The sequence below is a fragment of the Scyliorhinus canicula genome, chromosome 2, assembly GCF_902713615.1.
Source record: "Scyliorhinus canicula chromosome 2, sScyCan1.1, whole genome shotgun sequence".
In the NCBI taxonomy this organism is placed as follows: Eukaryota; Metazoa; Chordata; class Chondrichthyes; order Carcharhiniformes; family Scyliorhinidae; genus Scyliorhinus; species Scyliorhinus canicula.
Window position 1 is genome coordinate 101,424,415 of NC_052147.1, and position 27,795 is coordinate 101,452,209.

The 27,795-nt window shown below is 48.5% G+C and overlaps 1 protein-coding gene across 1 annotated transcript in view; it reads left to right on the forward strand.

Moving 5' to 3' along the window:
• exd2 (exonuclease 3'-5' domain containing 2) overlaps positions 1-27,795 on the forward strand; it is a 113,779-nt gene that overhangs the window by 76,100 nt on the left and 9,884 nt on the right. Inside the window, exons 2-5 of the mRNA XM_038790257.1 lie at positions 5,262-5,518; positions 16,656-16,782; positions 21,139-21,458; positions 23,437-23,543. Of these exons, the coding sequence (XP_038646185.1) occupies positions 5,262-5,518; positions 16,656-16,782; positions 21,139-21,458; positions 23,437-23,543 (811 nt within the window). The remainder of the gene's footprint in view (positions 1-5,261; positions 5,519-16,655; positions 16,783-21,138; positions 21,459-23,436; positions 23,544-27,795) is intronic.

Consider the following 27,795-nt stretch of genomic DNA (forward strand, 5'->3'; position numbering starts at 1 on the left):
TCGAGGACCCCGCAGGCGACTGCTCTCTGCCAGATGACGACTCAGTGTTCCTGCCATGACTCGCCTCAGTGACATTGGACCAGTCGCGGCCCCACACGCTGTCCACGGCAACCACGAAGATCCTTCTCGACAGCCACGAGACGAGCTGCCTGCTGGACTCCGGGAGCACAGAGAGTTTCGTCCACCCCGCCACGGTAAAACGCTGCGCACTTCCCGTTTACCCGGTAAAACAAAGAATCGCTCTGGCCTCCGGTTCGCACTCGGTCCAGATCACAGGGTGCTGCATAGCGGACCTCACGGTCCAGGGGAAGCAGTTTAAAAACTATAAGCTCTTCGTCCTTCCCCACCTCTGCGCGGCAGCACTCCTGGGGTTAGATTTCCAGTGCAACCTCCAGAGTTTAACGTTCAAATTCGGCGGCCCTATGCCCCCCCTTACTGTCTGCAGCCTCGCGTCCCTCAAGGTCGATCCCCATCCTTATTTGCAAACCTCACCCCGGATTGCAAACCCGTCGCCACCAGGAGCAGACAGTACAGTGCCCAGGACTGGACCTTCATCAGATCCGAAGTCCAAAGGCTTCTGAAGGAAGGGGTTATCGAGGCTAGCAACAGCCCCTGGCGAGCACAAGTGCTGGTGGTTAAGACCGGGGAGAAAAATCGGATGGTCATAAACTACAGTCAGACCATCAACAGGTTTACGCAGCTGGACGTGTATCCTCTCCCACATATCTCCGACTTGGTCAACAGGATCGTGCAGTACAAGGTTTTTTCCACGGTGGACCTTACGTCCGCCTACCACCAGCTCCCCATCCGCGCGAGTGACCGAAGGTACACTGCGTTTGAAGCAGATGGGCGACTCTACCACTTTTGAAGGGTTACTTTCGGTGTCACAAAGGGGTCTCAGTCTTCTAAAGTGAGATGGACCGAATGGTCGACCAACACAGTTTACGGGCAACCTTCCTGTATCTCAATAATGTCACCATCTGCGGCCATGACCAGCAGGACCACGACACCAACCTCCACAAATTCCTCCGTACCGCAAAACTCCTTAACCTGACCTACAATAAGGATAAGTGCGTGTTTAGCACCGACCGTCTAGCCATCCTCGGCTACGTAGTGCGTAACGGAGTGATAGGCCCCGACCCCGAACGCATGCGCCCCCTGATGGAGCTTCCCCTCCCCAACTCCCTCAAAGCCCTCAAGTGCTTCTTTTCATATTACGCCCAGTGGGTCCCCAATTACGCTGCCAAAGTCCGCCCACTCATCCAGTCTACCACGTTTCCCCTGTCGATGGAGGCCCGCCAGGCCTTTAGCCGCATCAAAGCAGACATTGCAAAGGCCACGATGCGCGCTATCGACGAGTCCCTCCCCTTTCAAGTCGAGAGCGATGCGTCTGATGTTGCTCTGGCGGCAACCCTCAATCAAGCGGGCAGACCCATGGCCGCCTTCTCCCGTACCCTCCACGCTTCAGAAATCCGCCATTCCTCGGTCGAGAAGGAAGCACAGGCCATAGTCGAAGCTGTGCGACATTGCAGGCACTATCTGGCCGGCAGGAGGTTTACCCTCCTCACAGACCAATGGTCAGTGGCTTTCATGTTCGATAATGCACAGAGGGGCAAGATAAAGAACGATAAGATCTTGCGGTGGAGGATCGAGGTGTCCACGTACAACTACGACATCTTGTATCGTCCTGGGAAGCTAAACGAGCCTCCCAATGCCCTGTCCCGTGGCACCTGTGCCAACGCGCAAGTGGACCGCCTCCGAACCCTCCACGCGGACCTCTGTCACCCGAGGGTCACCCGCTGTTTCCATTTTATAAAGACCCGCAACCTGCCCTACTCCATCGAGGAGATCAGGACAGTGACCAGGGAATGCCACATCTGCGTGGAGTGCAAGCCGCACTTCTACCGCCCTGAACAAGCGCATCTGATTAAGGCTTCCCGCCCCTTTGAATGTCTCAGCATGGACTTCAAAGATTCCCTCCCCTCCAACAACCGCAACACTTACTTCCTCAATGTGATTTAAAAAAAATAAATTTAGAGTACCCAATTTTTTTTTCCAATTAAGGGGCAATTTAGCTTGGCCAAGCCACCTACCCTGCACATCTTTGGGTTGTGGGGGTGAAACCCACGCAGACACGGGGAGAATGTGCAAATTCCACACGGATAGTGACCCAAGGCTGGGATTCGAACCCGGGTCCTCAGCGCCGTAGGCAACAATGCTAACCACTGTGCCACCGTGCTGCCCTTTTCCTCAATGTGATTGACGAGTACTCCCGTTTCCCTTTCGCCATCCTCTGCCCCGACGTGACGACGACCATCATTATCAAAGCCCTTCACACCATCTTCTCCCTGTTTGGTTACCCCGCATACATCCATAGCGATCGGGGGTCCTCATTTATGAGTAACGAGCTGCGTCAATTCCTGCTCAGCAGGGGCATCGCCTCCAGCTGGACGACCAGTTACAACCCCCGGGGTAACGGACAGGTCGAGAGGGAGAACGGTACGGTCTGGAAGACCGTCCTGCTGGCCCTTCGGTCCAGAAATCTCCCAGTCTCCCACTGGCAAGAGGTCCTCCCAGACGCCCTCCATTCTATACGGTCACCTCTCTGTACCTCCACTAACCAAACGCCTCACGAACGTCTTCTTGTTTTTCCAAGGAAGTCTTCCTTAGGGACCCTGCTCCCGACCTGGCTGGCTACCCCCGGGCCCATTCTGCTCCGGAAGCATGTGCGGGTGCACAAGTCGAACCCGTTGGTCGAAAGAGTCCAGCAACTCCACGCAAATCCACAAAATGCGTATGTGAAGTATCCCGACGGCCGACAGGACACGGTCTCCCTTCGAGACCTGGCACCCGCCGGATCTCGGCCACATCTCCCAGCACTCCCCCCCCCCCCCCCCCAGCTGCCCCAGCAATCCCCCCCGGCCCCACCGACACCCCCACGGCGCAGCGGACAGGACGCCCCTCCCCCGGCCTGGCCCCCGCTAGCTCCGACCAGGGGTACGGACACCGGAACAGGATCATCGCTCTCGGAGTCACGGACGACCACTGCTCTGACGTCGCCGGCACAGCTACGCAGGTCAAGCAGGACGTCCAAGGCGCCCAATCGACTGATTGAATCGATGTGTCCTACTGGTGGACTTCTGCATACGGATGGACTGTTGTTTCTTTTCCTTGCCTGTTCTTCATTTTTTTTCCCCCCGAATTTTATACACTGAACATAGTTGCTGTATTTTGCACATAAGTTGCGTGCCAGTGGGCAGCCATCGATGCATTGGTACGACCTAAACATCTCTAGTCATACTACCAGTCACGTACTCATGGGACACGCCCCACCCCTCCTCGTGTCTGCCTTTCCTATACCCCCCCCCCCCCGCATCTTTTTCAAAAAGGGGTGAATGTGGTAGTATGATTAGGGGTATTACGGTACCTGGAAGTGAGCTGCTATTGGTGCAGAGGACTCACTGCCAATTGGTCCGGGTAAATCATGTGCCGATTGGCTGAGAGGTAGGTAGCTCCGCCTACGAGGCGGTATATAAGAACCCGTGCTTCCCGGCAGTCGGCCTTTCTTCTGTACATCTGCTGCCAGGCACACATCTTATGCATTAACGCCTATCGTTTGGATCTCATCTACGTTTCGTGTCCATTGATTGTGCATCAAGCTGTTTATGGTGAGTTCCCCTGAATACCTACAAAGATGGTGTATAGATCCACTAGAAATGCACAGCAAAGCAGGCAAATTTAAACTGTGTTTGAGAAAAGGGAACTTTCTAACTTTCATGGAATATCCATGCAACTGTTGGAAAGATCAGAAATATTTGTTTTGATTCCCTCAAACTGTTCCCTAGGCACTGATTCCATCCCTCTTCATGGCCAGTATCTGAGGCTGAGCTATTTGTAACTTTGGCATCCTATTTGAACCTTAGTTGACTATAAAAATTATTCATATCGTACAGCACAAAACAGACCATTCGGTCTGTGCTAGCATGCTTCACACTAGCTTCCTCCCATTTACTTCATTTAACCGCTATTCCTTTTTTCCACTATGTGTTTACATAGGTTCCCATCAAGGCATCTATACTATTTGCCTCAACTATGTCACGTGCCAAATCCCTTGCTCTCTCCACAGTTTTCCACGTTGGGGGTTCCCAATCTTGGAAGACCCCAGGATGAAGTGAAATTGTCTTTGGCCAAAAAGGAAAGGCTCAACTGCGTCACCCCAGTCTATGGCCTTTCATTTGTCAGCCTGCTACAACCAAAGCATCCTTGAGCTGGCATTTATTAAATGCTAAATGTTGTAGGGTGGATAATCAGGACAGTATCTCAGGCACTGCCTCCAGGACTAGGGCACTGCACTGACATTCACTATGATTGGAGTGCGCAGCTAGGAAACATTTGAAAAAAACTGTGCTCATCCCTTATTTTCGGAAACCCTCACCCATATCTTTGCAACCTGTAGGCTCCAATATTCCGATGCTGCCTTGGTCATCCTCTCACCTATCAACCTCCCTTCAGTTGATTCAAAGCACTGCTTCCCAAAGCCTAGTTTATATGAAGTCTGGTTCACCCATTGACCCTGTGCTCACTGACCTACATTAGATCCCGGTCTACCACCTTGATCTAAAAGACAATTCTTATACTGTTGTTTAAATCCCTTCATGGCCCCACCCATCCCTATCTCTGTAATCTCCTGTTCAGCAGCTCTCTGCGATCTCTCCTCTCCCAACTCTGGCCTCTTGCACATCATTGATTTTTTTGTGCTCCACTATTGGTGGAGTCTGCCTCATCCTTAAGCAGTGGAATTCTCTCCCTGAACCTATTCGCCTTTCTCTGTTTCCCTGATTAGATGAGTACCTTGAACAGAAACAAAGTGTAGGAATATGGGGAAAAGGCAGGGGAATGGCACTAAATTACATTGCTTGTTTGGAGAGCTGGTGCTGACACGATGGGCCAAATGGCCTTGTGCACTGTAACAAATCTGTGTTCAGTGCACCCCTTAAAACCTACCTGAGTGATAAGGCTTTTATCTTGTGACTTAGTTTCAAATGTTGTTTGTGAAAGTGCCATTTCGCCATTGAAGGCAATACAAGTTATTGTGATGAACGTTAAGGTATCTCCTATTCCAGAAAGAGTTGAAGAGCTGGCTGGCTTTAGCTGATTAGTTTTTTGAAACTGTACTTCCTTCCCTGGAAGTTTGAAACTTTCATCTTAACCCTGGCAGCAACTAAACATTTTCTTCTTCCTGTCTTTAAATTATTTTCCAGATTTCTATAACAGGAAAGCCAAACCCCGTGTCTCTCCTTCAGCTTGCCTCTTACAGTGGCCTATGCCTTCTCGTCCGCATGGCACAGTTGACCAAGGATGGTCGGTTGTTGCCGAAGACTTTACTCGACCTGCTGGGAAATGGTAGTGTCCTGAAAGTTGGTGTTGATGCCTTTGAAGATGGCAGCAAGTTGTTCCGAAATTACTGCATTACAGTCAGGGGCTGCTTGGATCTGAGATACTTGGTCATGCGCCAGAGGTTTGTGTTGATTTGAATTATGAGAAAGATGCCAAAGGCTAGGCTTGTATTCGGTTGTGTGTGTAAGATTAAGGAATGCTGTAATTAAGGTGTTGATGGGGTTTTCGGTGTTAGGCTCGTCTGGTCAGACCTCAATAATGGCTAAGAAACTGAACCAGACGCGTAACGTTTTACATTTTAACACTGTGCAGAAAAGATAGATTCGTCCCACGAGTGGTAATATAAGAAATTGGGTGTTGTTATTTTATAAACAACACTTTATTCTCAAGAAAATAATATTTAAACTTACAAATTTCACAGTTCTAACATTAACAGATTATGTACAGTTTCTTAAATTTAAGACACAAGGGCCCATTAAACAACACTTGGGCATTAAAATACAGCTCTTGTTCCACTTGCACATTCAGTAAAGGCAGTACTTCCACTTAGGAAGCAATCTTTCTTCTGTTTGGACATATATTTCAGAATTTTTTTCCAAAGCTTTCTCTGTGGCTATTGCCATGACCTGTTCCATGGCTGCTTACATCTTTAAGCTGGCAGGTTTCATGACCTGACTGGCTGCTCTCCACTTCCTTCTGCTTCCAGGTTTTCTGGCCTGTCTCCTTGGCTGTCCATCTGCTTCTGTCTTTGTTTGCAAAATAATTTCTCTACCTCGCTCTAAGCTCCGCCCAGCACTTCAAACAAAGCTTCTCCCCAGAGGTAGTCAAACTTGAATCTCTTCTCGTTATTTGGCTGATAGTCCATTTCCATTTACACAAAAGGCTAGAGCTAGGCCATTGGTATGCAACTACCTTCCATTGATAGACCTTTAAGTCATCAGACTCTGTTAATGGAATAATTCATTAATTCAGGAGGTCCAGTGGGGGAGGGGGCTGAGAGGTCCAGCAGGTAAGAGGAGAGTTGGGAGGGTGGGTGGGTGGAGGCACATGAGATCCAGCAGGTGGGAGGAGGGTCGGGAGGTCCAGTGTGTGAAGAGTTGGGATAGTAGTGATGAGCAAAGCAGCAGGATGTGTTTTAAGAAAATACTGAGCATGTATTAAAATGCACTTTAAATAGCGAATATCTTTATGAGTGTGATATTCCTCTCGGTAGTTTGAGTTTTTGCTCCAATTTTATTTTTCATGGACTGTTTTGTGGGCAACTTTGTGAGCCTCACCCATCTGTTTCTTGCTCCATGTGGTGGCAAATTCCATAGTTTAACCATTCTCTGAGTAAAGAGTTTGTTTTCCTGAATTGCTTATCAGTGACTGTTTATATTTTTGGCCTCTAGTTTTGGTCTCCCCCACAAGGGGAAACTGCTGCTCTACGTCCTAACCTATTGAGCCTGTCATAATTTTAAAAACCTCTATTGGGCCACTCCATAGCCCAGTGTTTTTCAAACTTTTTTTCCGGGGATCCGTTTTTACCAACCGGCCAACCTTCGGGACCCATGTCGGCTGGCCGTCGAGACCCATGCCGGCTTGCCGACGCGACCCATGCCGGTTGACCGGCGCAACCCATGCCGGCTGACTCTCGCGACCCACCATTTTCACTTGCCTTTGATGCGACATGTAAGCCTGCTTGGTCCTCACAATCTCACTTGTTTTGTCATTCAATGTTACATATCTCTATGGATTGTTCATCAGAGGTCCTGGAGCTCACACTAGCACTTTGCTTTGTCCAATTGTGGACTCTCCTGAACAGCTGACAGCACCACTGCTTTGTCCTGCTTTGGATTCTGCTGAGCTCCTCTCTCCAGCAGGTTTAGTTGTGAGATCCTTGCCCGCTTGTGTCTCAGGCCCTCTTTTTGTTATTGCAAAACGATCCAGTTCTGTTGCTTGTTTGCTGCTGACAAAATGGATGAAGAGCACTTGAAGTTGTGTTCGTGACACAAGACCTGTTCCCTGCCGTTGCTTCAGGCAGGAAGACTGCATTGAATTTTTAAAAAAATCTTCTCCTGCGTCAGCGCACTGATGAGCAGGCACGCATGCGCAGTGCGCCCGCATTTTGAAAGTCAGTCGCAGCCGTCATTTTTAAAGCCGGCTGCAGCCGGCATTTTTAAAATTCGGCTGTTGCGGCCGTTGCGCATTAATTCCCGCGATCGGGAATGCTGCGATGGACCCCGATTTTGAAATGTCTCCCTGGGCAAGTCATGTTCAATGTCTAGAGGGCGAGTCATCAGCCTAATTTTCATCCTCCCTGTGTCCTTGTCAGTAGTCCACTTGACACTTATCCCTCTCATTTGTGCGTTGATTTGCCCTTCCTGCCCCAACGTTACCCTTGGTGCATTCTAATTGCTCAGCAGATGGGAAATCTCAGACTGGTCGTGGCATTGGATTTGTTTTGGTCACGACGACTATTGGAGTTTGCTTGATTCAACTTCACACTGCATGCTTTATTGAAGTCCAACATATCAAAATAATTGTGTGAAATATTTATGGTCAGCATCTACAGCTTATTATGCTCCCTGGACAGTGGACTGAATTATTTACGGTGGGATTTATTGTGAACATAAATTTATAATATTAATGCAACAGCAACATACCCTTTGCCAACGAGAAATCTCTCAGCATCTCCAGTCAGGTTTTTATTGTTGAGATAAAATCTAAATTACGCAATGAAAAGGGAATCATTTCATTCATATATTATTGTAAGATATACAGAAAGGTTGTTTTACAGCTAGATTGTGACTTGTAGGTCTTCACTGAATTTCTAACCCAATAGTTAGTTACTTCCATTGGCAATCACTACTTCAGCTATGGCATTTTCATAGAACATAGAACGATACAGCGCAGTACAGGCCCTTCGGCCCTCGATGTTGCACCGACATGGAAAAAATCTAAAGGCCATCTGACCTACACTATGCCCTTATCATCCATATGCTTATCCAATAAATTTTTAAATGCCCTCAATGTTGGCGTGTTCACTACTGTTGCAGGTAGTGACTCATCTTGAGTCAGAAGGTCATGAGTCGAACCCAGAACCTGGAGGACATAATCCAGGCTGATGTTTGAGTGCAGTCCTGAGGGAGAGTCTTTAGGATGGGATGCAATGCTGTGGTGCCGGCTGACCCCTCAGGGTGGATGTAAAAGGTCCCATGGCACTAATTTGAACAATAGGAGAGTTAGCTCCAGTGTACTCATCCCAACATTTATTCCTCAACCAATGTCATTATTAACATCTAAAATCAAAGAATCGTACTGCAGATGCTGGAAATCTGAAATAAAAACAGAAAATGCAGGAAAAACTCCACTGGTCTGGCACATCTGTGGGAAGAGAAACACTGTTAATGTTTCGGGTGAGGCTGCCAGACTTGCTGAGGTTTTCCAGCATTTTCTGTTTGATTTCATTAGCATCACATTATATGTTCAATGCTGTTTGTCGGTCTTCCTGTGTGCAAATTGACTGTGTGCAAGAGTGACTGCACCTCAAAAACACTTATTTGACTGCAAATGGCTTTGGGATGTCCGATGATCACGGGAGGTGCAGTATGATTGCAAATCTATCCTTTGTGTCAACAATCCAATCAGTATCTTGCTCGGAGGAGACTTCCAAGAATGTTAAGCATGGTGTAAAGGGATCAAGGTCTTTATCAGTTATTCTTCAAACAGTGGTCTGCTGATTTCATTTGTACCATTTGTGGGTGGCCTGATCATAGAATCCCTACAGTGTAGAAGGAGGCTATTTGGCCAGTCTGCATCAACCTTCCGAAAGAACACTCTCCTTGCGTCACTCCTTCGTCCACTACACCCTAACCTACCTGCACATCCTGGACACTAAGGGGAATTTTAGCATGGCCAACCTAAACAGCACATTCCTGGACTGTGGGAGGAAACCGGAGCACTCACAGAAAACCCACGCAGACACGGGGAGAACGTACAAACTCCACACGGTCACCCAAGGCTGGAATTGAACCTGGGCCCTGATGCTGTGAGGCTGCAGTGCTAACCACTGTGCCACCCACTAAGCTGTCAAGTGAAAAAATACTACATGACGTAATGTTTCGGGCAGCAAGGTGGCGCAGTGGTTAGCACTGCTGCCTCATGACGCCGAGGTCCCAGGTTCAATCACTGCCCCGGGTCACTGTCCGTGTGGAGTTTGCACATTCTCCCCGTGTTTGCGTGGGTCTCCCCCCCACAACCCAAAGATGTGCAGGATAGGTGGATTGGCCACGCTAAATTGTCCCTTAATTGGAAAAAATGTATTAGGCACTCTAAATCTATTAAAAAAATATTGTTAGTTGATTTGTTCTGGGACGTGGATGTCACAGGGAATGGTGTCATTATTGCCCTAACGAGTTGCCCGGAGTACATTGCGATTCAGCCATGTTGTATGGGACTGTTGGCAGATTTAGGCCAGATCATGTAAGGACAAGGGCTGGTTCCTTTCCTGAAGGATATTAATGAGCCAGTTGGCTCTTTAACGACAAGTTGATAGCTTTCATGATGATTTTGGTCAGTTTGTAGTTAGCCCCTCCTTTCTCTCAACATCCTTTTTTGATTTTGCCTCTGAAAACAGCCTTGAGATATTTTTTGACATTAAAAGCAAACTATATGTGCAAGTGTTTGTCCATAAATTGGTGACTTATTGAATTCTTCAATCATACAATTTGCTATGGTGGAATTTGAATAATTGACATTTGGGTTGCTAGTTCAGCTAAACTTGGCCTGTGGAGTAAACATCTGTTTAACATCACCAATTTGCTTTTATAAAGTGTCTTTGCTCCCAAGGTGCTCAAAGGTTCCATTATCAGAGCCACACAAGGAGATATTAGTACAGGTGAGCAAATGTTTAGTCAGAGGTTCGCTATTAAGGGGCACCTCATTGTCCCAGTTTACCAAAACCACCAGCATCTCTCCAGATTCCCATTGACCATCACAAACCTGTACCCACCCTCAATTCTGCAAATCTGCCACATTGTTCCCCACCTCAAACGCCATCCGCTTAGTTACCAGCACTGCCCCCCCCCCCCCCCCCCCCCCCGCCATCATCTTCACGTCCAGTCCCGAGTGAAACACCTGGCCCACCCATCTTTTCCTCAGCCTTGTCTAATCCCCTGTCTTTAAATGCGTCTCTTGTAAAATGCCACCTGCAGACTCCTCAGGTGCTCGAACACACGTGACCGTTTGACTGACTATTCAGCCCCCTCACGCTCCATGTGAACAGCCTGGAGCCCCATCCCCTGCAGATTAACCATATCCCTTTTTGGGCCAGCCCCTGTCCTGTGTCACATGTGCCTCAGGCCCTCGTCGGATGTCCACCGTCATCACTCCCTTTCTGCTGCGCCACAACAACCACACCCTTGTCAGCAGTCCCCCCTCCCTCCCCAGAAAAACAACAACCCCATCCCTCTCCCCAGCACCAACCACATGACCACCCCCCACTGTGCTCCCGTTAACTAGCCCACCCAGCTAATTTGGAGGTGGTTTCGCCTGCACTGCGGGTTGGGGCAGGGTCAAGGGAAATGCCAGTTCGGGGGAACCATAGATTTGAGCCAGGGAAGTGGGATGGAAATTTTCAGAGATGGGAGGAGAAAGGAATTAGGATACTAAAAGATTTGTTTTTGGGGGTCGGTTTGCAGGATTGAAGGAGCTGGGAGCGAAGTATGGGCTGGAGCAGGGGGTACCTGCAGGTTCGAGAATGAGATACAGACCTTCCTGGTAGAGCCGGCCTCCACATTGCTGGAGGAGGTGCTGACGACAGGGGATTTGGAGAAGGGGGTAGTATCGGTGGTTTACGGGGCTATTTTGGAAGAGAAGAAAGCACTGCTGGAAGGAATCAAGGCAAAGTGGGAGGAAGAGTTGGGAGCGGGTATGGAGGAGGAGTTCTGGTGTGAGGTGCTCCAGAGAGTGCCGCCTCCACCTCGTGCATGAGGTTGGGGCTGATACAGCTGAAGGTGGTATATAGAGCACACCTCACAAGGGCAAGGATGAGCCGGCTCTTTGAGGGGGTAGAAGATGTGTGTGAATGTTGGGTGGGGGAATGCAAACCAGGTTCATATGTTTTGGTCCTGTCCAAAGCTGGAGGATTACAGAAAGGAGGTTTTTTGGGTAATCTCTAAAGTGCACATGAAACTGGACCCGAGCCCTCGGGAGGCCATATTTGGGGTGTCAGACCAGCTGGGTTTGGAAATGGGTGCGGAGGTAGATGCTAGCCTTCGCCTCTGTGGGTGATTTCTGATTCCTTTTTGTTATTAGTTTACATTAATGGCTAGTTATTTTTTTTTGGAGGCCAAGAGTGGTTTTAAAGGGTATTCACATTTCATACATATTTTATGCTAAATTCATGTACACACACACCACCCAAATTAATTTTATTATGAGGATTATACTTGGGTATTCAAATGTACTCGGGTCAAAGAAAAACAGAAGATGATTTTATTCAAATTTATAACTTAATCATTCGTGTCCCCCACATTTTCACATTTTTTTTAGAGACATGGAAACTCTCTTTGTTCTTAAGGCTGTATAATTCATTCTCATTAATGAATTTGAGTGATTTTGCTGTTTATCACAATTTTATCAATAATGGTTAATTCTGGAAAGTATTAAATTTCCTTATTTTAAATGTTGTCTATCATTTTTGTGCTGGAATAAAATGCAAATTTCGTAAATTTTATTGCCCAGTTATTTACGTTGGATCTCGAATTTAAAAGGTATGTAAATTTTTTTTAAACTCCGTTGGCAAGTCAGTCTTGTCAGTATAAAATAAACATACATTAGCAGCACACATTACAACATAAAACATTAAATATAGCCCACATTTTTAACAAAAAAAATTGCAATTACCTTTTTGATGATGTTAAATGATGTCCCAGAAAACTTTACGTCTGCCATGTTTGATCATGGCAAAGACACTACCGGCGAAATTAACAAAGGGAAAAATCACCTGATTCCACAGCACCCGGATGGACCTACCACGTGTGCAAGGTAAGAACACGTGAACTACTACAGTTTTAAAATTTGTGAATGAGACCGCATTGTGTCCCGCGTTTGACCTTGTTCTTCCGTGTACTTACGCTGCGGTTTGGAAATCATCAATGAATCACAGGTAAGTTAAAGATTTCTTGAGAGATTCTTTACTATTTTTGTAGATTAGTGTTATTTTTAAATGTTAAAACTGTTTAAATTAACCAGGAAGCTTTTGCACTCGTGCTACACAGGCACAGTGTGCGTTTTAAGTAGGATGGGGAAACCATTTTTTTTGTGTCCAGTCTTTACGTTGTAAACTCTGTTTATAATATTTTTTTTAAAGCTTACAACCATAATTTGTGCTTTGGTTAATCTTTTTTAATCATACAAATGTTTTATATTTATTATACTGTACCTTAACCATATAATTTATTTAAAGCTAATAAAATGAATAATTAAATAAGGCAGGGTGTTTTATTTTAAGTGTAAAGATTAATTGCATCACATAAGTAATGCAATTAATGGCAGAATGCTTTCTGATACCAAAATTTGTACACATTTCTGAAAGGTCAGTTGTTTCTCTAATTTAAAAACCCATCTTTAAGCAAATTTGATAATTTTGAAATTTTAGGTCAAATGGCACTTGTTGGACCCATAACTAAAATACATGCGAGCTGCTGTTTGGGGGTTTGTTGTTGATATGGGGATTGACATTTTATTCGTTACTGATTATTGTTTATTGTTGGTGGTTGTAAATCTGGGAGAAAATGTGAAAAAGGAGGAGAATAAAAATATTTTAAAAAAACTAGCCCACCCAGTGAGACTGGCAGCCCCCGCTCAAGATTTCAAAGCCTCCCACCCGCTCGCATTATCCCACAAAACAAAGAAACAGAGAAAAGGTGCACTTACCCTCGACGCTCCCCAAGCACCTGCCACCAAGCCCAACAAACATCTCCAGATCTTCCACCTTCTTTAGCCGCATTTGGGTTTCCCGCATCACCCCCACCTCAGTCACCAATGAGGCGAGCTGCGCTTCGTGCTCCCCCACCGCCTCCTCCACTTTCTGAATCACCTGGCCCTGGGACTCCAGCCTCTGCTCCACACAGTCAATCCCCATTTTAAACGGCTCTCCCACCTTGGCCAGGTCCTCATGGGCTTCCCTCCTCTACTGGCTGAATTGCTCATTTAAAAAGTCCACCATTGCTCCGTTGACCACTGGGCGGGCAGGACAGGCCCTTTACCCTCCTCCATCTTGACCTGTGGCGCACCACAAAGATTTTCCTGCTCCACCAGCTCTTCCTCTTGACTCACGTCTGGTCCGTGAATCCATCTACCAGCTACACCAGTGGAGTCTCACTTTCTCCTATCACACCTACACCTTTTTTCATCCAAACTTCTACCCTACGAATGGGGAAAAGGTCCAAAAATCAGCCTTGAGCTGGAGCTGCCAAATGTGAGACCACTTACTCCATGGCTGCCACCGGATGCCCATCTAGTATTTTCTGTGTCTGTTTGTGTTTTAAACACCTTTTGTAAACCATCCAGAGTTATGTCTTCAGCACGCAGGAAACTATCAGCCATCAGAAAGCACTATTTTACAAGTCACTCCCTATTACACTGTCAGAGTATCAACACTTGAAAAAAAGCCACAGCTCTTCATACTCACTGTCTTGAACTTCTGTAATCCCAAGCCAAACAGGGAATTATACTTTTAAAATGCCGGCAAAAGAGCCCCCAATTCTGTTCGGATCCCAGATGAGAACCCAACCATTTGCAACTTGTAACACTGAGGAAAGGTGACAACAGCACTGGGATGATAACACTGACCAATAGATACCTTTTATGTTAAAACAAAGTTTGCTTTAAACACAGAATTAACTATATGAACAACAAAGAAATAGTTTTACAGATCACAGTTCTTAGCACAAAGAAGGAACTCTTAACTAACTTCATAAATCCCCATTTCATAAATCCCCAGGGGCTGGTTTAGCACAGTGGGCAAAATAGCTGGCTTGCAATGCAGAACAAGGCCAGCAGCGCGGGTTCAATTCCCGTACTGGCCTCCCGGAACAGGTGCTGGAATGTGGCGATTAGGGGCTTTTCACAGTAACTGCATTGAAGCCGAATTGTGACAATAAGTGATTATTATTATTAAATCTACCACTAAATATTCCAATTAAGCAAATCAACCTAGTTCAAATACCACTTACAAATAAAGTTAATAATCAGGTTTTACTTACTTTTCTCTGTGCATAGACCTTGGAGAGAACGTTTTGGTAGCAAAACTAAAAGACACATCTTGTCAGACTAAAATCCTATGGCAAACTGCAATTACAGACAGACTTGACTCCTCTTAATTACATCATTTGTACTGTCGAAATCTCGACTCTGAGTAAGACTCTAACACATGAGCAGTACCGTCAGATTATTAGTTTATTTTTTTACTTGTGCACAAGGTGAGTGTGCAGCACCTCCGCAAATCACCAGTAATTACAACATATTTATACACTTGGGTAAACAAGTTCCATGGATTCCCGTGTAATGGTTCCTCTTTAATATGATTTTGCAGAGTTTGCTATGTGTTCCACACTTAATATCGTTATTCTCATCTGATTAGCTTATTGTCTGATATTGGTTATCACGTCCCCACTGGTTAAACCTGAAGCTAAGAATATAGATGGCCTCAGTTGCTGCAGGATTATTTTTGCAATGTGTGGTTTCAACTGCTGACGGTTTGTGAAGTAAGCTTTAACCCTAAGTTGACCAGATATAATGTCCCAGCAAACTCTGCAATCTATAGTTCTTTTCTATATCTCCCCAGTACCTAAAGCATAGGTTAACTGCACCCCAGGCACCTCCAGCCCAAAACAATATTCCATTTGGCAGATATCTGGAAACATGCAAATGCTTCTCAAATCTACCACAGAACCCACCCCCCACCCCCCCCCACCCCCTACAAAATCAAGGATTATCTCACTTTTATGACACCTTAATCACAGCTTTGGCAGACATACAGAAGGCAGCCATTAGCTTCTCCAGTTCCCTCTAGACAGCGGTAAGTTTAAAAAAAATGTATAATTGTTATTAAATGAGGAAAGTATTTCCCTCGGTTTACTTCACTTTTCATAGAAGACAAATGCGTATTTAGAACACAATCATTTTTTTTTCCTGTCACATACATAATTGTAACTCATTTTTGGAAAAAGAAATCTGTAAATTTTGCAAGTACAGATTGTATTTTTGGGTTTCAAAATTATTTGTAAACAAGCCACTGGGCAGAAATTGCTGGGAACTTAAGAACCATTCCTGAGTACAGCAAACTGAATTATACTGATACATCTGGGACATGTACATGTTACATAATCAGCCGGCACAATCTAAATGCATCTCCCAGAGTTAAGCTCTGGATAGAAAGATCACGTTGTGACCCAGGATGTTGGAAGAAGCTGAAGATTTCAAGTGGACGAATGAATGAGGACACTAAAAGATGCCGAAGACAACTCAATAGATAAATTTAATCAAAAGTACTTCTCTTTAAATTTTGCACACTTCTGGGCAAGAGCATTCTTAGTTACTGAGGAACGAAAAATGGTTGAAAAATATTCAAGTAAACGTTGTGTGCTTTGTTGCATAATCATTTGGCGGTTATACTTTTGCTGTAAAGTAGCAATTATGTCACACGGAGTGACACCCTGAACATTGAAAATACCTATTGCAGAGCCACCTAAAAAAAGTCAGAGGCCCTGCAGATACTTGCAATGAGCTTCCAGTTAAATAATGTGCTCCTATGTGTGGGATTTATAAATGACATTTGAGGGAATAGGGTTTGCTTTGTTGGAATCCAGTATAATGAGAGTAAATTAGGGCAAGTTTAGAGTGCATTGGAATTTAATTCACTGAGCGAAAGGGGAAAGTGTTGTTCCTGATGGAGTCCTGATGCGATGGCTAATATCTGAACTATTACAGTTTCAATATAATTGACATGGTCTGATGTATTGGAATTTTGAGCAATGGGGTTAGAGTTATTTAACTTTTCTTTCTCTAGATTCCATTTCAAGTGTTTGAATGTGTTGCTTCTTTAGATTTCACTCTGCATTTCTTACTGTAATTTATTAAAGGATACATGGTGCTGTGCTATAATCTTCTGTGGAGAGTTTTCTTGCCATTGTTTGGTGAATGTTACATTTTAAGCATTTTTTAATAGCTTCCTGCATTTAGCCCCGGTTACCTTTTTGTTTTTATGGCAGAAAGTGTAATTTTACCTGTGCCCTCAGCCTGAAGTCCTTGGCTCAAGACATCTTGCATTTTACCCTCGACAAGTCCCTCCACCTGCGATGTAGCAATTGGGAAGCAAAAGAACTCACAAATGAGCAGGTACTCTTGTTAAGGGAATGTCCATCAATTTATTTTGAATATTGTAAGCATATTATTCCATATTTTCTTTTGAGAGATGAAGGTGCTTCCTTCACATTCCATTTCCTTTGGGCTTTTGGAATGGGACTCAATAGTGATTCTCAATCACTTCCATCTCCATAAAACATCACCTGTCATTGCCCCTGCATTGGCTCATTTATTGCTTATAACCACATCCATGCTTTTGCCATCGACTATTCAAATGTCCTCCTGGCTGGCCTCCTTTCTTCCTCTGTAACTTTAAGCTCAACAATAAATCTGCCTGTATCCTAATTCATACTTGCCCATGCGGCAGCCTTGTCCTCACTGACCTACATTTATTCTCCTTCCAGCAATGGCTTGTGTTACAACCCCTCCAAAGCCTTGTCCCTCACTATCTCTGTAATCTCCTCCCAGCATTACAGCTTAGAGAATTCTGCCTTTCTCCAACTCTGTCCTCCCGCACGTCCCCAATTTCCCCGGTGCGCGCGTCCCGAACTTCCCACATGTCGCCGACTTTGACAACTGTGTTCTCAGCTGCCCAAGCCCTAAACTCTGGAATTGCCTTCCTAAACCTCTTTACCTCTCAACCCCTTCTTCTTCACCTGAGAGAATCCTCAAAACTCCTCTTATACCATGTTCTAATGTTTCCTCCAGCTGTCAAACATTTCATCTAAAATGCTAAAGGCACTATAAAAATATAAGTAGCTACTTTGTTCAGGGTGTCATAATATACACCAGTATATCATGGTGCAGACACACACCGATGGACATACACTGGGACCAATCAACATGCACAAACACCGCAGCCAATCACCAGTTGGAATACACACACTATAAAGGCAGAGGGCACCACGGTTCCCGTTCATTCTGGATGCTGCCTCTGAGTGTAACAGGAACTCATCCAGCCCAGCACAGACTCACAACACGTGCTGAGAGAATCAACTGGTTCGGACAGGCTTAGGTCTCTAGTTAAATTAGCATTGTTTAAACCCACAGTTCTCATATGTCGATTAGTTTATAGTTAGTTAATAAAATAGAGTTGAACCTTTCTCAGTGTTGGTGGTATATGTTAACCTCGCAAGTCTGCATTATCCAACACTTCACAGGGTACAGTATTAGTTTGGTACTGCAACACCATCAAGTTGTTGATTTTAACTTTTTTAAAAAAAAATGGAATGTCAAGTTTCCTTGTTGAGCATACAGTCGCAAAACAATCCGTTTTATTATCGCTTAAGATTTCGGTAAATGCAGGGCCAAGTATTCTGTAGTCATTGTTTTAATGAAGGAAACATGGCAGCCAAGTTATGCACATCAAGCTCCCACAAGAAGGTACCTGATAATGACCAGATTACCTGTCTTAGTAATGTTGGTTGAGGGATAACCATAGACCAGGCCAGCGTGGAGAACTCTCCAACTCTACCTTAATATTTGCCATGAGATCTTTTGGGTCCACCTGATATGGCAGATGGGACATTGGTTTAATGTCTCACCTGAAAAATGACACACTAACTCCCTTAAATACTGAAACAAAAACAGAAAACGCTGGAAAATGTCAATAGATCTGACAACATCTGTGAAGAGAGAACAGAATTAATGTTTCAAATCTGGATGACTCTGTCAGAGCGAGAGAGAACTGGAAACAGGATAATATTTACACTCTGGGGGGATGGTGGTGGAGCAGTAAGGGCTGGATAGAGGGCCAACGATAGGTGGAGGCGAGGGAAAGATTGACAAAGATGTCATGGACAAAAAGACAAAGTCTGACTTCAACAGGATTATCCACACTAAAGTATGCAAATCTCAAAATTGGCTAAAATGATAGGTCAGTGAGAAGTGTTCAAAAAAAAGATTCATGGTTATGGTAGCATTGTGTATAGGCCCTCTGATAGCAACTGTACAGTAGCAGAATGTTAAAAAACAAATAGTTTACTAATGGAAAAAAAAACATCAGCGACTTGACGGGTAACGGATAACATTGAACTTAACACAAGAATACACAAAGTTGCTCAGAACTTGGTGAATTGGAGAGCTTTAAACACCAGCAAACATGATGGGACAGATAGGAAGCGGTACAAATAGGTAGCAGGAAAAAAAATCTTGCAAGGGATATCAATATCAACACCAAAAATGTTTGCAATTATATTAGGAAATAAAGTCTAGAGTCGAGAAAAAAGTTGAGTAATATGGGCCCCTTAAAAAATGAAATTGTAATATAAGTGAAAATAAGGAAATGGCAAACTTGTTAAATAATTACTTTGAGTCAGCATTTATAGTGGAAGAGATCAGCATGATCCCAAGGAAGCTGATATTGAATCAGGCATGCAGTCTCATGAAGATGAACATAAGCAAATTGACTGTTTCTTGGTCTCCTTGTCTCAAGAGACAATGGGTGCACAACAATGAGTCACTGGTTTGGCAGCGTCTGGCTCTCTCTTCCTGGTGTCTTGTCAACTGCTACGTGTCTTCTCTTCATTTTGCTTGGTGTGGTGGTACACTCCACTTGTCAGGCAATGATCCTAAGCTCCAAGCACTCGTTGATGTTGGTAGACTGTGATGCGACAGAACGTTACTAACTGCGGGCTGCCTGGTTTGAGGCAAGCGGTAGCTGTCCGATGAGATGCGGTGATCTATCCCACTGTCAAAGGCATTCCATGGCCCGTAACTGCTGCCTACCATGTTGTTTTGGTCGCTGTGAGGCGACTATGGAGTGATCTCCCTATGGTATGTGCCTGGGTGGATTAAATGGGGGTTTGGGCTGCCCAAGCATCAGGACCCCCTCTCGGCCTTGCTGGTGGGGTCCAAGGAAGTGCAGATCACGACGTTTGGCACCAGCTTGACTGCAGGAGCTGTCTGAACATGCCAAAAATAACGTATGATCACCTTACGAGACACCACTCCAGATTTTCAGTTAGGGTTTACTCCCTTAATCTTCTCCTCTCTCGACACACCCACAGGTAGTGGGTCTGGTATCCCTGAGCAGGGGCCCTGACTGGGTGCTGTCAGCCGGAGCCAGCTGAGCCCGAGTCTTGTGAAGGCATGGCCAACTCTTCCTGATGTAGCTCCACTTCACAAGCACTACTGCAATTAACTGTAATTAGAAAATAAAAGCACTATCTCTACCTCCCTAGCATCCCAGCTTCACCCTTGTACCAGCTCATCGGCTGCTGAAACCCTCATTTATGTCTTTGGTAACTTTGGACTTGTATATTCCAACGCAATGATGGCTGGTATCCTGCATTCTACCCTCCATAAACTTGAGGTCATCTAAAACTATGCCACTTGTGTCTTAGTTTGCACCAAATCCCGTTCCCCATCATCCTTGTACTCACCGACTTGTATTGGCTCCCGATCAAGCAACATATTGATTTTAAAATTCTCATCCTGGTTTTCAAAAATCCGCCATGACCTTGGCCCTCTGGCTACCAGCGCTCATTCATTCCCACCTCTGGTTTATCCCCCCATTTTAACCGTTCCACCATGCCTTCAGCTGCCTAGGCACTAAACTTTGGAATTTCCTCATATTCTTTTGTAATGCTTCTGTGAAGTGCCGCGGATTGTTTAATTACATTATATACATGATATGAATACAAGAAGTTGTTGCAGGCAAAACTATGGCAAATGGATTTCAGTATTGGCCTTCCATTTTGGACCGAAGAAAGATAAACCAGAGTATTTTCTAAGTAATGACAAATGAGAAGCAGTGTAGGTTCAATTAGATAGATCACTAAAATATTGGGGACATGTCTGAAAAATAATTTAAAAAGCTAATGAAATGCTGACCTTTATATCTAGAGTTCAAATACAAGGAATTCAAAGTTGTGCTACATAGCCCTGGTCAGATAACCATGGAGCACTGTGAATATTCGGAAGTGCAGCTTAGATTTACTAAAACAATACCAGGACTTCGAGGGTTAAATTATGAGGAGAGATGACTCAAATTTGGCTCCTGTTCCTTGCAATGCGGAAGATTAAGGGTGAACTTGATTGTAGTTTCCAAAGTCTAACAGAGAATTGATTGGGTGGTTAACTATTTCCACTGGTTGGTAAATCTAGGGCAAGAGAACATTACTGAGTGAAGTTAGGAAACACTTTTCCGCACAAAGGATGGTAGAAGTTTGGAACTTCTACAAATGACAGTTGAAACTGGATCCATTTTTAATTCCAAATCTTTTTGTTAGCTGAATACCTGTGAGATTAAAGTGAGGTCACAGATCTGACATAATTTGATTTGATTGTGGGCAGGAAATATATTCATATCTGTTTGTATGTTTTTGCAGGTTGTAGATAATGTTTTGAGTCAGTGTCTTGCTTCTACATTCTGCATTGTGCTGACAGGTAACGTATGCTGCACAAGATGCCCAGGTCTCTGTGGCTCTGTTCTTTCACCTCCTGGGATTCAGTTCTGCACCACTTGAAGATAGCACCTCAACTGAATGTGAGCCCAGCTGGAGGCAGATGCTGGCACGCTGCCAGGGCCTGGTGGACATCCCATTTAAGGGCAAAGTGGGCTGCAGCAGAGGGGAAGATGGGACGGGAGAGATGAACTCTCAGCAGAGACGACGAAACAAGAAGCTTGGGGCCAACCAGTCAGAGCTGAACACGCAAGACCCGAGAAAAACCCAGCATAAACCACTGGGGGTGGGATATTCTGCCAGGTAAAAGGGGGCGGCGTGTAGGCTAATTTCCTTGTACTCTGAACCTTTTACTGCCTCTGTACTTGGGACTGAACAGTAATGTGTATCCTGTGGAATTAAATACATGCTCAAACCACAGAATATTAATATAATGGCAAAATGGGCAGCACGGTGGCACAGTGGGCTAGCCCTGCAGCTTCACGGTGCCGAGGTCCCAGGTTCGATCCCGGCTCTGGGTCACTGTCTGTGTGGAGTTTGCACATTCTCCCCGTGTTTGCGTGGGTTTCACCCCACAACCCAAAGATGTGCAGTGTAGGTGGATTGAACACGCTAAATTGTCCCTTAAATTGGAAAAAATGAATTGGGTACACTAAATTTAATTTTTTTTTAAATAATGGCAAAATTATCAACTCAAAGCCTAAGTTCCTGGTGGAAGCCAAGGTCTTCAAGTACAAATTTAGCAAGCATTAAAAAACACGAAAGGCAGCTTAATTATTGTAAAATATATATTTTGTTTCATTTAAACCTTTAAATCAGAAAATTTAGTTGTGGGGTGGTGGTGGAAGTGGCAGGTGAAAAAGAAATTTATAGGAATCCAGTAATCAGCCTCCACACTCACTATATTGGCAAACATGTAAACCTACAAAAAATTCATAAGGGGGAGAATTTGACATGCAAAGTGTTACAAAAACATGACCCCGGGAAATAAAGTTGTGCACAAAGGAGGTGAGTGCAAGCGTAGCATTTTCAATAACTGGAAGATAGTTAAACAAAGACACATGCTGCGGAAACTTTTCATCTTGCACTCATCAGAACAATTTAAAAAAAATACCAAATGTAAAGGAAACAACAATTTCCTTTGAGAAGAGTGTGCTGTTTGGATGGTAAGTGAACTCTGTCCTGAGTGTGTTAAGAATTACACTAACAACCAATTTAAGATTATCAGTTGGGTTTGCAGTGTGGCTCACCAATGCCTGTTGGAAGCTACATATATTAGTACACAAGGCCCTGCCCGTTGCAGATAAAAAGAACTTGTACACACATTGGGCTTTTTTTCAACTAAACAACTAATCCATTCTCTGGTTCATTCCCAGGGCAATGCCTTCACCAATCAGAGTCAACCTAATCAGTTTGAATTTAAGTAAAGTTTGGTAGTTAACTGTCAGTCAGCCGTTAACTGGTGCATTCTCCATTGCATTGCCTCTACCATTCAGAGTCCATTTCCAACAGAGCAGCACTCTTTTCATGCACTTTGGATTGTCATCCCATTACCTTTGGTATTCCTGAGTATTGTTCTGTTGAGTACTAAATGAAAAGCTTCGACAACATGTCCCTTTTCTTCAGTACTGAAGTTCTGTACTACCAAGCAACAACTTAAAGGTAGCTTGACTACCTGTGTAGGGCCGATGCTCAAAGTAAACTAGTCACAACAGCAGTGAACTGCACTAAAAACCAGCCAAAACAAGTGTTTTGCAACTGGCACACGTCACTGAAATTAGACAGAGCAGGTTAACCTTCGAGTACCAAATGTCTTTTGAAACTTGCACATTAGTTAATTGCTAAAATTGAGTTTTCATCCTTTGGGTTTTTTCACTGGCCTCTATCCATAGAATCCCTACAGTACAGAAGGCGGCCATTCAGCCCATCAAGTCTGCGCCGATCTTCCGAAAGAGCAATCTACTTCGACCCATTCCCCCGTCTTAACCCCGCAACCCCGTGCATTGATCATGATCAATCCACCTAACCTGTGCATCTTTGGACTGTGGGAGGAAACCAGAGCACCTGGAGAAATCCCACGCAGACACGGGGAGACCGTGCAAAGTCCACACAGACGGGCACCCAAGGCTGGAGTCGAACCCGGGTCCCCGGCGCTGTCAGAATGTAAACCTCAGTTGGCATGTGGAGCTGTACCATTGTTCTATCAGGTCCTGTGCAGGATAGAAGTGGGATCTGATTATTACTTCAGTGGAATGATTGCAATTTGTTTTACTGTTTGCAGGAAATCACCACTCTATGACAATTGTTTCCTCCATGCCCCAGATGGACAACCTCTGTGCACCTGCGACAGGAAGAAGGCTCAATGGTACATAGACAAGGGCATTGGGGGTAGGTTTGTCTGCACTATCGGAGGAATACAAATTTACCTTACAGTCACTACTCAGAGTAATGAACCACAGAGGGGAAATCAAAATGGTAGTGGGGACCAGTAAGAAATGACTTGGTCATCAATTGCTGCACGGGACATTCTGAATTGTTCTAAGACTGAGCGACAGAATCCGGATTGTTCCTCCGTCTGATTGTTTTTTTTTAAAAACATTTTTCACTGACCTATCTCTTGTTTCAGTTAATTTAATTATAGGACCCTGTTTTAATTGATCCCCTCCCCAATGCCGCCCCGGCCTATCAATCCTTTCCTAACGGGTATAGTATATACGCATGCATTTCTGGAATCCTTTCCTAGCGCCTCTTTAACCCCAATACCCACTACAGTGCCGATAGTATCCCCTGTACCCCCTCCATTGCATACTAATCCTCTATGCTGATTCCAGTGCCTCGATATCCTCTATCCAGGTTTGCCCAATCTTTCCAAGAGGCTTGGGGGTGCACGCATTTATTTTTTTCACACTTGCAGGACTGCTAAGCAAATTTTGGAAAGATAAAATTTGACACACATTAAACAGAAAATATCAACACTCACACCGCCCCCTCCCTCTCACACCGCCCCCTCCCTCTCACACCGCCCCTTCCCTCTCACACCGCCCCCTCTCACTCACACCGCCCCCTCCCTCTCACACCGCCCCCTCCCTCTCACACCGCCCCCCTCCCTCTCACACCGCCCCCTCCCTCTCACACCGCCCACTCCCTCTCACACCGCCCCCTCCCTCTCAAAGCGCCCCCTCCCTCTCACAGCGCCCCCTCCCTCTCACAGCGCCCCCTCCCACTCACACCGCCCCCTCCCACTCACACCTCCCCCTCCCTCTCACACCGCCCCCTCCCTCTAGCACCGCCCACTCGCACTCACACCGCCCCCTCCCTCTCACACCGCCCCCTCCCTCTCACACCGCCCCCTCCCTCACACCACCCCCTCCCACTCACCGCCCGCTCCCACTCACACCGCCCGCTCCCTCTCACACCGCCCCCTCCCTCTCACACCGACCCTTCCCTCTCACACCGCCCCCTCCCTCTCACACCGCCCCCTCCCTCTCACACCGCCCCCTCCCTCTCACACCGCCCCCTCCCTCTCACACCGCCCCTCCCTCTCACACCGCCCCCTCCCTCTCACACCGCCCCCTCCCTCTCACACCGCCCCCCTCCCTCTCACACCGCCCCCTCCCTCTCACACCGCCCCCTCCCCCTCACACCGCCCCCTCCCCCTCACACCGCCCCCTCCCCCTCACACCGCCCCCTCCCCCTCACACCGCCCCCTCCCCCTCACACCGCCCCCTCCCTCTCACACCGCCCCCTCCCTCTCACACCGCCCACTCCCTCTCACACCGCCCCCTCCCTCTCACAGCGCCCCCTCCCACTCACACCGCCCCCTCCCACTCACACCACCCCCTCCCTCTAGCACCGCCCACTCGCACTCACACCGCCCCCTCCCTCTCACACCGCCCCCTCCATCTCACACCGCCCCCTCCCTCTCACACCGCCCCCTCCCTCACACCACCCCCTCCCACTCACACCGCCCGCTCCCACTCACACCGCCCGCTCCCTCTCACACCGCCCCCTCCCTCTCACACCGCCCCCTCCCTCTCACACCGCCCCCTCCCTCTCACACCGCCCCCTCCCTCTCACACAGCCCCCTCCCTCTCACACAGCCCCCTCCCTCTCACATTGCCCCCTCCTCTCACATTGCCCCCTCCCTCTCACACTGCCCCCTCCCTCTCACACTGTCCCCTCCCTCTCACACCGCCCCCTCCCTCTCACAGCGCCCCCTCCCACTCACACCGCCCCCTCCCACTCACACCACCCCCTCCCTCTCACACCGCCCCCTCCCTCTAGCACCGCCCACTCGCACTCACACCGCCCCCTCCCTCTCACACCGCCCCTCCATCTCACACCGCCCCCTCCCTCTCACACCCGCCCCCTCCCTCTCACACCCGCCCCCTCCCTCACACCACCCCCTCCCACTCACAGCCGCCCCCGGCTCCCCACGCACACCGCCCGCTCCCTCTCACACCGCCCCCTCCCTCTCACACCCGCCCCTCCCTCTCACACCGCCCCCTCCCTCTCACACCGCCCCCTCCCTCTCACACACCGCCCCCTCCCCTCTCACACAGCCCCCTCCCTCTCACACAGCCCCCTCCCTCTCACATTGCCCCCTCCCTCTCACACTGCCCCCTCCCTCTCACACTGTCCCCTCCCTCTCACACCGCCCCCCCCTCTCACACCGCCCCCCTCCCTCTCACACCGCCCCCTCCCTCTCACACCGCCCCCTCCCTCTCACACCGCCCCCTCCCTCACATCGCCCCGTCCCTCTCACACCGCCCCCTCCCTCACACCGCCCCTTCCCTCTCACACCGCCCCCTCTCACTCACACCGTCCCCTCCCTCTCACACCGCCCCCTCCCACTCACCCCGCCCCCTCCCTCTCACACCGCCCCCTCCCTCTCACCACCGCCCCCTCCCTCTCACACCGCCCCCTCCCTCTCACACCGCCCCCTCCCTCTCACACCGCCCCCTCCCACTCACACCGCCCCCTCCCACTCACACCGCCCCCTCCCTCACACCGACCCCTCCCTCACACCGCCCCCTCTCTCTCACACCGCCCCCTCTCACACCGCCCCCTCCCTCTCACACCGCCCCCTCCCTCTCACACCGCCCCCTCCCTCTCACACCGCCCCCTCCCTCTCACACCGCCCCCTCCCACTCACACCGCCCCCTCCCACTCACACCGCCCCCTCCCACTCACACCGCCCCCTCCCTCTCACACCGCCCCCTCCCTCTCACACAGTCCCCTCCCACACACACCGCCCCCTCTCACTCACACCGCCCCCTCCCTCTCACACCGCCCCCCTCCCTCTCACACCGCCCCCTCCCTCGCACACCGCCCCCCTCCCTCTCACACCGCCCCCCTCCCTCTCACACCGCCCCCTCCCTCTCACACCGCCCCCTCCCTCTCACACCCCCCCCCCTCTCTCACACCGCCCCCTCCCTCTCACACACACCGCCCCCTCCCTCTCACACCGCCCCCTCCCTCTCACACCGCCCCCTCCCTCTCACACCGCCCTCTCCCTCTCACACCGCCCTCTCCCTCTCACACCGCCCTCTCCCTCTCACACCGCCCCCTCCCTCTCACACCCGCCCCCTCCCCCTCACACCGCCCCCTCCCCCTCACACCGCCCCCTCCCCCTCACACCGCCCCCTCCTCCCTCACACCGCCCCCTCCCCCTCACACCGCCCCTCCCCCTCACACCGCCCCCTCCCTCTCACACCGCCCCCTCCTCACACCGCCCCCTCCCTCTCACACCACCCCCTCCCTCTCACACCGCCCCCTCCCTCTAGCACCGCCCGCTCGCACTCACTCACCCGCCCCCTCCCCTCTCACACCGCCCCCTCCCCCTCACACCCCCCCTCCCTCTATCACCGCCCCCTCGCACTCACATCGCCCCCTCGCTCTCACACAGCCCCCTCCCTCTCACACAGCCCCCTCCCACTCACACACACCGCCCCCTCCCTCTCACACAGCCCCCTCCCTCTCACACCGCCCCCTCCCTCACGCCACCCCCCCTCCCTCTCACACCCCCCCCCCCCTCACACCCCTCCTCCCCCTCACACCGTCCCCTCCCCCTCACACCGCCCCCTCCCACTCACACCCCGCCCCTCCCACTCACACCGCCCCCTCCCACTCACACCGCCCCCTCCCTCACACCGCCCCCTCCCACTCACACCGCCCCCTCCCTCAACCGCCCCCCCTCCCTCACCGCCCCCTCCCTCAAACCGCCCCCTCCCTCAACCGCCCCCTCCCTCAACCGCCCCCTCCCTCAACCGCCCCCTCCCTCAACCGCCCCCTCCCTCAACCGCCCCCTCCCTCAACCGCCCCCTCCCTCAACCGCCCCCTCCCTCTCATACCCGCCCCCTCCCTCTCACACACACCGCCCCCTCCCTCTCACACACACCCCCCCCTCCCTCTCACACACACCGCCCCTTCCCTCTCACACCGCCCCCTCCCTCTCACACCGCCCCCTCCCTCTCACACCGCCCCCCCTCTCACACCTCCCCCCCTCCCTCTTACACCCCCCCCTCCCTCTTACAACCGCCCCCTCCCTCTCCAACCGCCCCCTCCCTCTCACACCGCCCCTCCCTCTCACACACACCGCCCCCTCCCTCTCACACCGCCCCCTCCCTCTCACACCGCC